The sequence below is a fragment of the Microtus ochrogaster genome, chromosome 8 (genome assembly GCF_000317375.1).
Source record: "Microtus ochrogaster isolate Prairie Vole_2 chromosome 8, MicOch1.0, whole genome shotgun sequence".
Taxonomy (NCBI): domain Eukaryota; kingdom Metazoa; phylum Chordata; class Mammalia; order Rodentia; family Cricetidae; genus Microtus; species Microtus ochrogaster.
The window spans coordinates 48516196-48531339 of NC_022015.1; the positions used below are offsets into that span (position 1 = coordinate 48516196).

At 43.3% G+C, this 15144-nt stretch overlaps 1 protein-coding gene across 1 annotated transcript in view; it reads right to left on the reverse strand.

Moving 5' to 3' along the window:
- The window catches only part of Ostf1 (osteoclast stimulating factor 1), a 52867-nt gene that overhangs the window by 11274 nt on the left and 26449 nt on the right, over positions 1–15144 (reverse strand). The window contains exons 2-5 of the mRNA XM_005352028.2: positions 12946–12992; positions 5177–5227; positions 2531–2594; positions 826–879 (exon numbers count right to left, since the gene is read on the reverse strand). Coding sequence (XP_005352085.1) covers positions 826–879; positions 2531–2594; positions 5177–5227; positions 12946–12992 — 216 coding nt within the window. The remainder of the gene's footprint in view (positions 1–825; positions 880–2530; positions 2595–5176; positions 5228–12945; positions 12993–15144) is intronic.

Sequence of the window (15144 nt, forward strand, 5' to 3'; positions counted from 1 at the left end):
CTGTCTCCTGGGCCTGACATGCGTCTCCTCCCGAGGACTCACTACACACACGAGGTCAACCTCTGGACCTGCACGACTGTGGCACCGAGGACTCACTACACACACGAGGTCAGCCTCTGGACCTGCACGACTGTGGCACCGAAGACTCACTACACACACGAGGTCAGCCTCTGGACCTGCACGACTGTGGCACCGAGGACTCACTACACACACGAGGTCAACCTCTGGACCTGCACGGCTGTGGCACCAAGGACTCACTACACACACACACAAGGTCAACCTCTGGATCTGACATAGCTACTGTTCCCATGGACTCACTACACACACATGAGGTCAACCTCTGGACCTGACATGGCTGCTGTTCCCATGGACTCACTACACACACAAGGTCAGACCTCTGGACCTGTCATGGCTGCTGCTCCTATGGACTCACTACAGGCACAAGGTCACACTGATCAAAATGCCCACTTGAATGAGAGAGGGGTTCATGAGGCACCTTTCCCAGGTGAGAAACTAATAGAAAATGATAGCTGATGGAGGAAGAAAAGCCATTTCTCTTAGGGCTGAGACCTGTACCCCAGTGGATGATCCCACAGTCATGTGCACAAGGACAATAACTGGAGTCGGGGTTGTTTATTTTAAAAAGAGAACATGTAGTTGGGGGGGGGCATGTTATAGGGAAGAGGGAGTTGGAGGTGGGAGAATTATCGAAATACTTGTATACATATATGAGATTCTCAAATAAGAAGAATCTTTGTTAATGAAACCTATGCATTTTAAAATACCATATCTTCTATCAAAAAAGAAAAAGAGAAACAATCCTACCTCTTTTTGCAGCCTCGTGCAATGGATTGTCAATGGATTCTGCCTGCTCAGCCACTAGATAGAAAACAAAAATGCAAGCCCACCATTGAAGTCACTCAGTGATTGACAGGAGTTGGTCATGCCCCCTGGGCACCCAGCTTCATGGCCAGAGCCTCAAATACAACAGCTTAATGAATTACTTACTTAGTGTAGATTAGAAGGAACAGAAAATAACTGATAGTACCTCCTTTAAAGGGGGCTGGATTTTGTGTTAAATGAAACAAAGCCAAGCAAGAAGGCAGTGGCGCAGCAATTAGCTGCAAGCATAAATGACAGTAAGCATAGCCATTAACGGAAATAGAAACAAACCCCAACAAATACCTGAGCCAAACATCAAGTTTACTCAACTATTTAATAAAGAAACAGCCATAAAGGTATCATCATTCTGTGGACCACTTTTGTCTTGAGGATACCTGATAAGAGCTCTGAGTCCCCTCTAGGGGCAGCAGCAGTGACTCCGAGCGACACTGCGTGGTCCATGAATAGCAGCTGTCTATTCCTTGTCGGCCACCGTGGCCCTAGAGTGAGCAGGAGTGCCCAGAGGAAGACTGCCGCTCCAGTGCAACCTCAGGCCCACATCTGCCGTCCTAAGAGAGCTGGGGTAGGACGTTCTTTACAGGACTTTATGTCAGTACTTTCCCTAGTATACATGGCCAAGGCTGGAGATGCAGCACGGTGGAAAATTATGTCAGGGACTTCCGAGGAACCTGAACAAGGTTCCTGATCTTGACCTAGCCATAGCCTCCATGCCTCTGAAAGGCGTGCTCTGACATTTTCAGTCCATTGGCAGTGCTGAGAAGCAGTACCATGCTCGCTCTACCGCTAGTCTAAGGAGTCATGGACCACTAAAGCCTAAAAACCTCCTACAAGTGATCTAAACCCAGCAGCAGTCCCACTACACAGATATGGAATCGAATCCAGAGGGGGTGCAGTACTGATGACTCAGGGGGGTCATCAGTACTGCACCCTGTTACTAACCAGAAGAAAAAGACTAAAATCAGGGACCCTGGTTTACCAATTCTGTGCCTTTTTAATTTTACTCTGTAGTTTCTACTTACATGTTTGTTTTTTTTTTTTTTTTTTTTTGCCTATTTTGCCCAACTACAAGTACTAATAGTTTTACGTAGGAGCCACATCTTAATAAGCTCTTCAAGCAGCTCTGACTAGCACTTAAGAGTACAACTGGTCTACCTCTTAGTTAACAAAGTGGGACTTTTTCACCATGAGCCAGAGCAGTGGTTTTTAACCTTCCTAATGCTGTGATCCCTTAATACAGTTCCTCATGTTGTAGTGACCACCAACCATAAAATTATTTTTGTTGCTACTTCATAACTGTATTTTGCTACTGTTGTGAATTATAACGTAAATATCTGATATGCAAGATATTTGATATGTAACCCCTGAAAAAGGGCCATTTGATTCCCAAAGGTTGCAACCCGTGGGTTAAGAACTATGGAATTAGAGGAACAATCTCTGATCTAGAGTTTAAAAGCATTTAAAAAAAAAAAAAAAAGTATTAGGAACAAAATCCACAGTGTTTCCCTGGAAATTTTGTGGGTTTTCATGTTACAGTGAATTCTCTCATAAGCAATGAATTGGGCCCATACATACCTGGTAGGCATGGCCATCCTATAAACAGGAGGCTCACAGTACAGCTGGTACTCACCATAGTTGCTTGGGATCAGTCCTGTTCTGCCTTTGCATGTCCCTTTCCACCAGCTGGTATCACTCTGCCAAGAAAGAGGGGGGTCAGCATGTAATTGTGGCTGAAACTATTTGGGTCCCCAAGTCCTCATTTGGGTCCTCATTGAATGGCATCCTCAAACCCTTTCCATCTGGGTCCATGTCCCTTATTACAAACCTAAGTACAGCAGCACCCCCATTCACATCAGGTATACATCATACGTCTTCAATCAGACAAACCAGAGTATGTGAGAAAAGGGGAAGAAGGTGTTAGTTTAGACTACAGCTAAAGGGTTTAGATGGCCAGACTTTAACATCCTTCCTATGATATACTTTTATGGTTTGCCACATTTTCTAATTTTTTTCTTGTTTTAGCTTCACTTTTGCATAACTTTTATCCTAGAGAAGTTCATACCTACATAGCAGCAGAGAAAACAATGTGGTAACATTTCCTAAGTGCGAGGAATACTACCCACCATCCGTCATGCTTTCCACTGGGATTACCAGGGTTAGTGATAAATAGTATATTTTTCACTCTGCAGAATCAGAACATGTATCTGAAAGATAATTTTTCAAAAGCAACTGTGACACCATTACCACAGTTTCAAACTTTTCCCCAACGATTCCTTAACGTCATCAAATAACTAAGTCAAAACTCAAAATTCCCAATGGTTCACAGCTTGAGATTTCAAATACAGACCACAGAGTACAACCAATTTTCCTTTTACATCACCCTTAATTTACAGGTACCTCTGCCATTCTTCTCTTTTTTTTTTTTTTTTTGTTGTTGTTGTCTATCAGCTCTCAAGATATATGAATATATATATTTATATTTGAAGAAACGATTAATTTCTTCTGTAGACATTGGAACAGTCTGGATTTGGGCTGTTGTAAACATATGCTATTGTCAAACACATACCTCTTTTCCATGCATTGTCCCTGAGCTGCTATTGAGTTCTAAAAGCTCAGGCAGACTCTGGCGCACATTTTTGGGAAGGCTATTGCATGGGTGGTCCTGATTTCCCCCCCCTCAGGAAACATGCAAGTCAGGGCAGCCTCTGGATGAATGCAGCTGCTGTCAATCACAGGGGTGGCAGAATGGGGTGTTTTCTCATTAAAATAAGTAGCATATCTCTTTAAAGAGTAACTTTCCCTTACCAACTCTCAGATCATTCAAGACAAAGTTCAGGAAGAAAGGGGAGCTAGCACTGACTCCTTCCCTTAGCAGCTGAATAAACACCTTCATTCCTGAACAGTGCTCACTATAACATTGAGAGCTGTTTTCAGGGAACGATAAACTTAAAATAGTATTTCGATCCTTGAGGGTTGGTACCCTGATTGATGCTCAAGTTGCCCCCATCTCACAGCTGTATCCTGCTCTCCTTGTCATTCCAGTATGGTGGGCTTGCAATCTTCTGAAGCTGCCTTCTCTTCCAGTCATGAGATATTCAGTTCATCCTGGACATTTAATGAACAAGAGCTGGCACTAGCCATTTCTCAAAGGGGCCTTGTTCCTTTCAATGAGAGTAATATAAGGCCCTCTTCACAGATAAAAGATGATCTTTTTCCCAATTCAAATGAAGGACTTCTGTGTTTCTCCTTCATTTCACTGGCTGACACCTGCACATCCTCCTCCTCCATGCTGAGAACCCACAATGGACACCAGCGACCTGCTGACTCAGCTGCCCTCAAACGCAAGCCTCAAACACACAGAAGCCTTGGAGCATTTGCTGGGCAAGATGGGCACTATTTATTTATTTGTTTACTTACTTATGTCATTACTTGTTGGCATTCTGTTTCATTTGATATAGTTACTAGAGATGTTTAGTTGGATTGCAAGTTTTATGGAGAGAAAATACTTCCTCTCCACATGGCTGAGCTAACTGCCAGCATATGATTAAAGTCATCTGATTCATTTTGTTCTTAATTTTTAGGGACTGCTTTTAATTATTTAATTTTACAGCCATATAAATGTTTGTATGCTTCCAAAGTCAAATCTTCAAAACAAATTATATTTTTTTTAATTTATTTATTATGTATATAGTGTTCTGCGCACCAGATCTCATTATAGATGGCTGTGAGCCATCATGTGGTTGCTGGGAATTGAACTCAGGACCTCCAGAATAGCAGTCAGTTTTCTTAACCTCTGAGCCAGTCCCAACAAATTATAATTTAAAAAAATCTATCTTTTCTTCCTTCAAATAGAGAAAACTAATTTTTAAGTAATATTTTCCAACTTTTTCTTTATTTTCAATGTCAGAAAATAGAAGCATATCTGTTTCTCACCCTTTCTTAGTTAAGTGAGGCATAATATATGCAATTTTATCTAGCCGTATTCCACTTGAATTACATCAGAACAGTATGTGAAAGATATTTCTTTGAATTCCATCTGTGGCCACAATGAAACTTATTCAACTATTTCCTAGTGATGAAAAAACAATTACTGTCAATGATATGTGACTATAAATGTGTCAAAAAGCGAGACTGCGTGCATATCTCTCTGTAAATACATACTTAAAATAATAATATTATTTTACAATCCACAATATTATGGCTACATGGAACAGTGGAGCCCTATGTTGATATCTCTGGTATGCACGTAGTGGTAGAGAACATTAGCTGGGCTTACCATGTCAGTGATGTAGATAATATCACCTTCTTCAAAGTACAGTTCATCTGGCTAGAAGGAAAGAACAGACATTAGCTCCATGCGATTTTTCCTATCTTAGAATACAGTGATTTCTTTCATTTTTAAAATTTAAATCCCAAAGTATTCTTTTTCTTCCTTCATTCCTTTCTTTTTTTCTTTCTTTTTTTCTTTCTTTTTTTTTCTTTCTTTCTTTCTTTCTTTCTTTCTTTCTTTCTTTCTTTCTTTCTTTCTTTCTCTCTCTTTTGGTTTTTTAAAGACAGAATTTCTCCGTGTAGCTTTGGAACTTGTCCTACAACTCTTTCTCTGTAGACCAGGCTGGCCTCGAATTCATAGAGATCCGCCTGCCTCTGCCTCCCAAGTGTTGAGACTAAAGGGGTGCAACACCACCGCTCAGCTACAATATTACTTCTGTATTAACATCAACAACAAATTATACAACAAAATATTATAGTAAATTAATACTTGAATTCTAAAGCTGGATTTGTCCCATGATAAATGTTTTCAAAGAATTGTTTCATGAGAGTTTCTAACATCTTCTATATCCTTTTATCACAAAGCAAAGGATGATCCCTCTTAAAAGTTATGGTAGATATACACAGATACATAATACATATACATGCATATATAACATATGTGTGATATACACACATGCACATATGTATGCATGCATGCATGCATGTATCTATGTAGACATGTGGATAAATGTCCAAAATCAAGACTATGAAAAATATTAATACTTATATTTGCTTATTTTCAGAAAACTATGACCTGGTCTTTATACTGAGAGAGAATGAGTGTTTATCATACATGAGTAATAAATTATATTAATTGTATATTAACATATAATTCAGCTTTGACAGCCTAAAGAGCTAAAATACAAGAAGTCATCCAGAAACTAGCAACTCTAGGTGCTAACTTCATAGCTAGTACTTTCACACTGGCCTGACCATAAGTGCCCTGCGAACTCTCTGAAGAAAGCTTGCACTTGGTTTACACATCTCATTTCTGTCAGCAGATAACACCATGACTTTCTGAGTAAACAGGAAGTCCAATGCCCACTGAAAGAGAATCTCAGATACTGACAGAGGCTAAAAAACACCAAGTACAGACACAGGAAGAAATGATGATTATGCACAAATTATGCACAGGGATTTTCCAAATTTGTTGCTATTACCAAGTATACTTTACAATACTTGTAGGAAAATATCTAGAAAAAAAGGACTTTTTATTTCTGCCTATTCCACATATAGAAAAATTATACTAGTGAAACAAATTATTTCGTCCATTCATCCCCCCAAGTGCTTGCCTCCCCTCAGGGGCAGACTGGGATGAGGACATATGACTCTGCCCTAGGACGAACTGCAATTCAAAGCTGATCCACATACACCATTCTAATTGCCGATTTCCCCTGAATATAAACAAAGACTGTTAGCTACTGCATCGTGCTTGAAGCAACTGCAATATGAAGTCAGATGAAAGATTCGCCATATATAAAACTTAGTGACTGGTGACTGATGATGTCCCCCACACGACTGGCTTCCTTGAAAGGCAACTTCCTAGCGCATTTATTGCCTTTACACTTTGATTTACAGCACAAGTTACCCAAAACTAGTTAAGCCCACTGGACCTGAGGAAGTGCACTGTAACTTCATTTGAAATAATATTCAGGAGCAGAAAAACAAAAGACCTCTGAGATTTTTCTCTAGGCATTTGTTTTGAAGATGGATGACCAATAATACTTTCGATAGGCCGCAGACACAGAAAGTGATTAGACAGACCGTTTCCCTTAACACGAGCTGCAAACGGGATCCTCTGAGGACACTTAAGCGAATCCCACATTCATCACCACAGCATAGCACTGACCACAGGGGCCATCTCAGAGCATGAAGGCGGCATTTTATCGTCTCTCCTTAGAAAGTGCCAAGGCATGGGCATGGTGTGTTTGGTGCGCATGCGCAGGGGTGGGGGTGGGGTGACCTGCACCTATGTCTACGCTGGCTGCAGTTCCTGGAGTTCTCTAAGGGTCAGATGTGCCCATTCCACATTAGAGATGTCCGAGGCCATCACAGCTCACAACAGCCCTCCTCAGCCGGTACCTGGCAGGGGTCAAGGAGCTGCCTTTCCCTCTGGCTTTAGTCGCCTTCGAAAACCAGTTCTGCCTAAATTTCCATCTTTAGTAAGATCACTCACCCATGAAACAAACAAAAATATGAAAAAAACTCTGCCAAAAAAAAAAAAGCCTGAAATACACAACAGGCCTGAGTGTACATATATGCACACATCAAATCTCAACTATTACTTCTCTGTATGAACTGAGGAGTGAGCTGGGAAATGGGAAGTGGCCACCTCTCGGGCACGGGGTTTTACTCTGGGGTGAAGGAAATGTGTTGGAACCTGGTAAAGGAAGCGGTTGCTCACCGCGGCAACTGTATTAATCCCAGAACTCAACTGTTGGCTTTAAAATGGTTAATTTTATGTTGTGTGAGTTTTACCTCTATTTTTAAAAACTCTCAACATCTTTTAGGTAATTCTCCTATTTTGTGGTTGGGCGAAGGGCATCTTAGGAAAATGTCACCAAGCTGAGTCGTCTGATGACATCACAGTGCTGACCCAGCTTTAAGTGGACCACAGCTACTCGAAAGGGGGACTGCACCTCTCTACCCCAACCCCCCACACCCAGTCAGGTTTGCTGATCAAATGAAGCAACAACCAGCAGCCAATCAGTCAGGAAGAAAAAGGTCCGGCTGTTTTATAAGTTTGCTGGGTTTGGGGGAGCAAGGGGTTGAGACAGGTTTTTACCTTACAAGCCTAGCTGTCCTGGAACTGGCTCTGTAGACCAGGCTGGCTTTGACCTCAGAAATCTGCCCGCCTCTGCCTCCTGGGATTAAAGGCATGCTCCACCACTGCCCAGCCATTTTATTAGATTTTACAGTTTATTCTCCTGTAAAAGCTCTCAAGTACAATACTACCTATATAGTATCTTCTTCCGAAAGGACAAAATAAAGGGCTGGGTTTTCCGAGCCTGGTTAAGGGGCGGTTTATGCAACTCTTGACACTGCTGGGGACCGTACAGTCAATAAGGTAATATTACGGCTTGAAATTAGACATTACCTAAAAGAATCACATTTTCCATTAAGAACCCACAACAGACCACTTAATGTAAACTGTTTAAGGAATATTCTACTTTTACATTCCTGGCTTCGTATTCATGGAGGAGAAATGGAAAGCGGAGACCCAATTATACCATGAACAGGTCATTACATCAGCTTGTTCTCTGGTTTTTAGCCACATTCTCTCACCTCTCCTTGAAGAATGACAAGGTATTAGAACAAGAAGCGAGCTACGGTAGTTACTCATGCCTTTGGTCCCAGCACTCAGGAAGCTAAGGCAGGAGGATTGCTCTAAGCTTAAGGCCGGCCTGGGCTACAGAGAGAGACATTGTCTCACATAAAGCAAAAGCCAAAAAAAAAATAATAATAAGCAATGACTGGTGCCACAGTACCAAGTGTAAATTTTATTAGCACTGAGTGCAAATGTACATCCTCATTCCTATATATTATGGGCAACAGAGTCCCAAGGCAGCAATTTTACTGGTTTATGCAAATATGTCTTTTTTAAAGCTTAGAAAAACTGTGATATACTTTTAAATTTTTTTTTTTAGATTTGGAAACCTAAAAATACAAAAATTATTCAAAAGTAAATTTTCCATGAATGTTCTCATTTATTATTTTATAACATTACTCATGTGTCATACACTGGTCACGGCCTTTGCAAATAGTAATTCAACCCTCTCCAACAATCCTAAGGAGTGGGGCCATTTTGTATTGCTGAATTAAAGATGAGATTGTCACACATCACGTGATATTCAGACTGTGAAGCCCCAACTTCCAAGCCCAGCTTTTGTTTCCTCTCACAGAAACATCACACATCACCACTGTTGGTCATCACAGTCTCACGGCCTAGTTCAGTGATGGCTGCTTTGGAAAACATTCCTCATCCTGACTCTTCATAAATGCAGGACAGCAATGTCGAAAACAGTTCTTTTCCCATGCAAAGTACGCTGGACCTCACCGGAACTAAGCAGAACTGGGTCCTAAGCATCTCTATTTAGCAAGCAGGTAGAGAAAGGCTGAAGATCCCAGAGGGGAGCATGGCTGGGATCCTACCTCAGCTTTTGGATCCCCATTCTGGACCTCCTTCTTTCATTATAACCTAGAGCAGCCTGGCACGCCTTGTATGACCAAGCAGTCCATCTGGTTTCCTTCAGAAACCCACACTCCTCCTCCAGCCACTGTTGCTCCTCCCTGTCAATATGGTTTCCCACTGGCCCAGCCAGTCTGGGCAGGTGTGTCTGTGTGACACTTCATCCAAATGGGGGCTGGGGAGAGTTAGAATCACAGAAGGCTGGGTGATGCCAGAAATACCTGTCCTTGAAACACATAGATAGTTAGGAACCACAACTGCTTGCTCTACCCAGGCGACACATTACCAGAACTAGAGCTGGTTGCCATTCTCACTGTCACCTGGGTTGTAAGTTGCTAAAAGCAGAACCATCATCTTCTAGCCTGTAGTATATGCGAGCAAAGGGCTCCTAGCTTCCAGCTCATCCTTCAGTATTTCCAGGCCACAATGCTCTAAGTAGGTAGATGGTGTGCTACAAACAATTACACGGTACAAGCTCAGCCTACTATGCCTATAGTACACTGTGTGCCAAGCATACAGGGTGAAAGGACTTGGAGTACTGTGGCCTCAGTATACTGAGCGATGTGTTCAGAATGTGGAGCATGTGGTGCTAGGCACTCAGCTGGATTCTAAGTGTATTCTGTAGTGTGCTGTGAATTTGGTGGGCTGGGTATGAGGTGTGCTACACCCTCGGTGTGCTGTGTCCAGGATACGCTTAGTGACTGCACGCTGATATGCTGGTCTTAGGATCAGTAATGGCCACTTCACATCCTGTCATCCCCAGTCCTTCATGTTCTCCCTTCTGTCAGTCTAGATACTGAAGCATCTTATCTAGTGAGCAGGAGATCACCAGCTCAGACAGGCTTTGTTTTACCTATTAAACATTGAACATCCTCCTAGACATTAATGTACTTTTGTGAGTATGTGACCCTGTCTCTTGGTGTACATGGTGTGCTGTGCACGTGGTACACTCAATGTGTGGTATGCTGAGCACACTGTGCTGTGTGCCATGGTGTGCTAAGGATCCTGGGTGCTGTGCTGTGCTGTGTGTCCTTGTGTCATAGTGTGAGCTGTGTGTGCCTTGCGCATGACATACTGTGTGGCCAGTGTGTCGTGTGCCCATACAAAGATGAGGACTGTCTGTTACGGGGGAACAAACTATGCTTTCAGCACTGTCCAAGAGACAAGGTCACAAACAACAGAGACAAAGGTGAAGTCCTCTCCAGGTCACAAGCAGTGAAAGAGGCAGGACAAATCAGAAAGCCTAGCACAGGCTCTGAACCTGGGTTCTGCTCCCCAGATGGGACCCGCCTGCACAGTACTGTGCCTGAGCAGGTTACAGTAAGAGGTACCCACTCCTCGTGGGAGTGCTCAGTGCAGTATTCATGGAGGGGATAACAGTTCATATGGGCATAGAGGGGGCAACACCAGGGGTCCATAGAGCTGCAGAGATGAGTTCTCCTGAGTCCTCTGGGTGATACAAGGAGGAGGAGGGGCAGCGGCCAGGGGCACTGGGAACAAGAGCTACACCGCAGAGGGCCACACAGTGAAATACAGATGTGCAGCAGACAGGGAACCGAAGCCACACACTGGAAACATTAACCTAGCAGGGAAGCTTGCGTCATCCTGGAAGTGAGGAAAAGCAGAAGGTGGGGAGGAGCCACACATCTGGAGGAGGCCAGTGAGGAAGGACAACAGGGACCCAGCAAAGGACACCTGGGGAGAGCAGCAAAGTGTCAAGAGTTACTGCAGTCTCTACCCTCAGGGAACACAGGCCTCATTCTTCAGGAAGCTTGTGTGGCCTCCTGCTTGTTTGGTCTGGAAGAGCAACTGATGATGCTGTGAGCTCTCCTCCACAATTATCCTCCTTGAGTCATCCTGATCCCATCAGAGACATCCCTGTGAGCGAAGTTAAAGATGACTCTGGGCTCAGGCCACTACCTGTCATGGCCTTTTGAGCTTCCTCCCCAATCCTGGGCTGCTATTCCAGCACCTCAAAGTGTGACTGTCCTCAGAGACCTCAGAGACGGGGTCTTTTTTTTTTTTTTTTTGGTTTTTTTTGAGACAGGGTTTCTCTGAAATTTCTCTATGTAGCCCTGGCTGTCCAGAAACTCACTCTGTAGACAGGCTGGCCTCGAAATCTGCCTGCCTCCGTCTCTGCTTCCCAAGTACTGGGATTAATGGCGTGTGGCACCATCTCCTAGCCAAAGACGGTCTTTATTGAGATGATGAAGATACAATGAGGGCTTCGAGGTAGACCCTAACCCAACCCAACTGGCATCTATGAAGAGCCTGGAACACCGACACACTCAGGGAGAGGCCATGTGAGGACATGGGGAGAAGGTGTCTGTGACAGGCCTCAGAAGAAGCCAGCCCTGCTGTCAACTCAATCTGGGGCCTCTGGCTTGCAGGATTATGAGGAATTGTGTGTCTGTGGCTAAAATTTCAGGTCTGTGATTCTGCTGCAGCAGCCCCCTCCATACACGTTCTGTCTTCCTCCTGGGGTGAGAGAAACAGCCCTTTCTGTCTAGAAGCCTGGCATCTCTGAAGTCTGGGAAAGTCTATCTGAGTATGCAGACTCGGGCTATTAGTCTTTGGCTGCTGGTCACCAAGTGATGGACCTCAAATAGGAACCTTCTGTCGGTACTGCAGGGCGGCTGTAGAGTGAGCAACGAGCAGTATTCCCATGTTCAAATAAGGAGCTGGGTAGAGGTTTAGAAAATGGCAGATTGTGGTCTTCTGCAGGCCCCGGCCTGGCAGCGTGAATCAGCACTCTGAGTGGGAAACACAGGCAAATGATGCTGGATGCTATGGAGAAACTACGGAGAAACGATGGTGCTACGGAGGGTACTCCAGTGTCCTTCTTGTTGCTAAAACACTCTCACCAAATGCAGCTGAGTGAAGGAAAGGGCTGATGTGGCTTACATTTCCATCACTGCGGGAAACCATCAGGACAGGAACCCAAGCAGGAGCCCTGAGAAATCATGGAGGAATGGTGCTTGCCGGCTCCCTCAAGCTTAGCTAGCTTTCTTGTATGTCACTGAGCTGTGGCTGCACTGTCCGCAGGCTCATCCAGTGTGTGACACAAAACAGGGTCTCACTAAACCATGAGTGGGTGGGTGGACTCCTGGATTCACAGAGAAAAGTGCACACAGAAGGGATGGAAGAATAATAAATAATAAAAGGAGGTTGTGAAGAGGTATGAGGTAGAGGGTCGAGGAGAGGATGAGGAAGGTTGGTGCGTGAGCAAAGCTAAGATTGGAGTCTCTGTAGTTTAGATATTTTTGTGTGCAGGCCACTTGGTGACTTGAAAACAGATGTCCCCACACCCAAGGAGAGAAGCAACGTGAGGGAGTCTCTGACCTCCAAACCCTGGCCATGCGAATCAACCTGAGGTTTATGAGCTCCAATCACTGGGAGAGAGCAGTGCGGAGGGAATGAACACTCATCCTGTGGATTACGTACAGCATGGCAGAAAGTACAGGCTACTCAGGCCAGAGTAGGTGTCTAAATAAAGTCACCTTAGGTTGCTGTGTCAATTTCACAGTTTACATCAGAATACTTACAGTCCTGGGTTCAAACGTATACAGCGCTCTGAAGACTTTAACTTGCCCTAAAAGAAGAAAGAAAAAAAACTGATCAATTCTCTTATTTCTAACTTTATTCTAAGTTGTTATCGATTTTCCCCCATTAGAATTCCCCAATTAGCCGGGCGGTGGTGGCGCACGCCTTTAATCCCAGCACTCGGGAGGCAGAGGCAGGCGGATCTCTGTGAGTTCGAGACCAGCCTGGTCTACAGAGCTAGTTCCAGGACAGGCTCCAAAGCCACAGAGAAACCCTGTCTTGAAAAAAAACCAGAAAAAAAAAAAAAGAATTCCCCAATTAAAAGTCTATTTTGGACTGTTACTTTAGAGCCGTAGTCTTCAAACTTCCTAATGCTGTGATCCTTTAAACCGTTCCTCATATTGCTGTGACCCCCAGCCATAAAATTATTTTTGTTGTTACTTCATCCCAGATTTTCCTACTGTTACGGATCATGATGCAAATATGATCTGTGTTTTCCAATGGTCTTAGGTGACCCTGTGATAGGTTGTCTGATCCCCCCAAAGGGGTCAGGACCCACAGCTGAGACCACTGCTTTAGAGGCAGTACCGTTTCCCTATAGGATGCATCTTTAAAATGCTTAGTGCATGAGAGCAACAGTAGCCACGAGTCTTTGGGGGACAGCCTTGTGTGACAGGAATTACAGATTTGCACTGCATCTCTGCCTATGAAGACACAGTCCTAACAGTAATGTCAAACCTAAAAGTAAAAAGCTGAGGGGTTGACGGGACTGGAGAGGTGGCTCAGCAGTTAAGACCGCTTGTCTCCCTTCCAGAAGACCCAGTACAGATGCCAGCACGCAGCTCACAAGTGCCTACAACTCCATTCCAGGGGACCCAACACCCTCTTCTGGTCTATGCAGGAAACCTCCATACATGCAGCATATATCCGGACATGGACAAATAAATAGTAAAAATGATCTTGAAGATAATTAAATAAGCTAGGTATGGTGGTGCACACCAGCAACCTCAGTATTCCAGGGGACAGAGGCTGGCAGATCTCTCTGAGTTTGAGGTCAGCTTGGTCTACATAACAAGTTCTAGGTCACCCAGAGGTACACACAGAGATTCTGCCTCAAAATGTAATAAATAAATAAGGTTGAACATCTTAACAACAACAAAAAATAAGAACAATATAAATGTGTTTAAAATTTTGAAATCTATCCATTAGGACCTTATATTCTCCAAAAGAACAGAAAGTGGAGGAAAAGGAAAGAACATGTAAGAGCGATATCACCCCTGCCCGCCACACGCTCCCCAGCAGTCCATATCATTTACACTGGCCCTCTCCGTCTGAGGGAATGGGTCCAAATTCTTCAGTTTCCCAGCATCTACTAGATAGTACATATAGTATAAAGTTAAGTTCAAGTTCACAAAATTAATACAAATTAATACACTGTATATATATAATATAGGGTCTACAGCAAACATGGGGGTGCATTTTATAAAATAAGTAAGTTAAGAACAAGATCAAAATAGGAAAACTATCTATTTAAATCAATGGTTCTCAACCTTTTTAATGTGACAATCCTTTAATACAATTCTTTCTTCATGTTGTGATCACCCAACCACAAAATCATTTTTATGCTACTTTATAAGTTTTGCTCAATTTTAATACGAATATCTCTGTTTTCTGATGGTCTTAGGTGACCCCTGGAAAAGGGTAGTTGAACCACTAAAGGGGTTGTGACCCACCCTCTGATTGACAAGTTGATAATACTTCAGTTCACGTTCTGGAAGATCCTTTAGAGACAGTTTCCAAACCAAGTCTGTCATTCAAAACTGGCCTCCAAAGTAAATAAGGTAGCTTATTTCAGAGAAGATATTTTTATCTTACACATTTTTGTTAGTATTTGAACATATTTTATAATAAAAAAATAAGGCAATACAGATATTATTTGTAACTACATGCATGCTTACTGGGAGAATTAAAAGTATCTTTCTTGAATACAATGTGGTAGGATGAAGATCTTACTTTGATGCTTCCTCAACAGACTCCCAAGTGAACAGCACAGAGACCTGTACATAAGAGGCTCTGAGAAGCCGGGAGATGGTGGCACACATTTAATCCCAGCACTCCAGAGGCAGAGACAGGCAGATCTCTGTGAGTTCAAGGTCAACCTGGTCTACAGAGCGAGTTTCAGGACAGGCTCTAAAGCTACA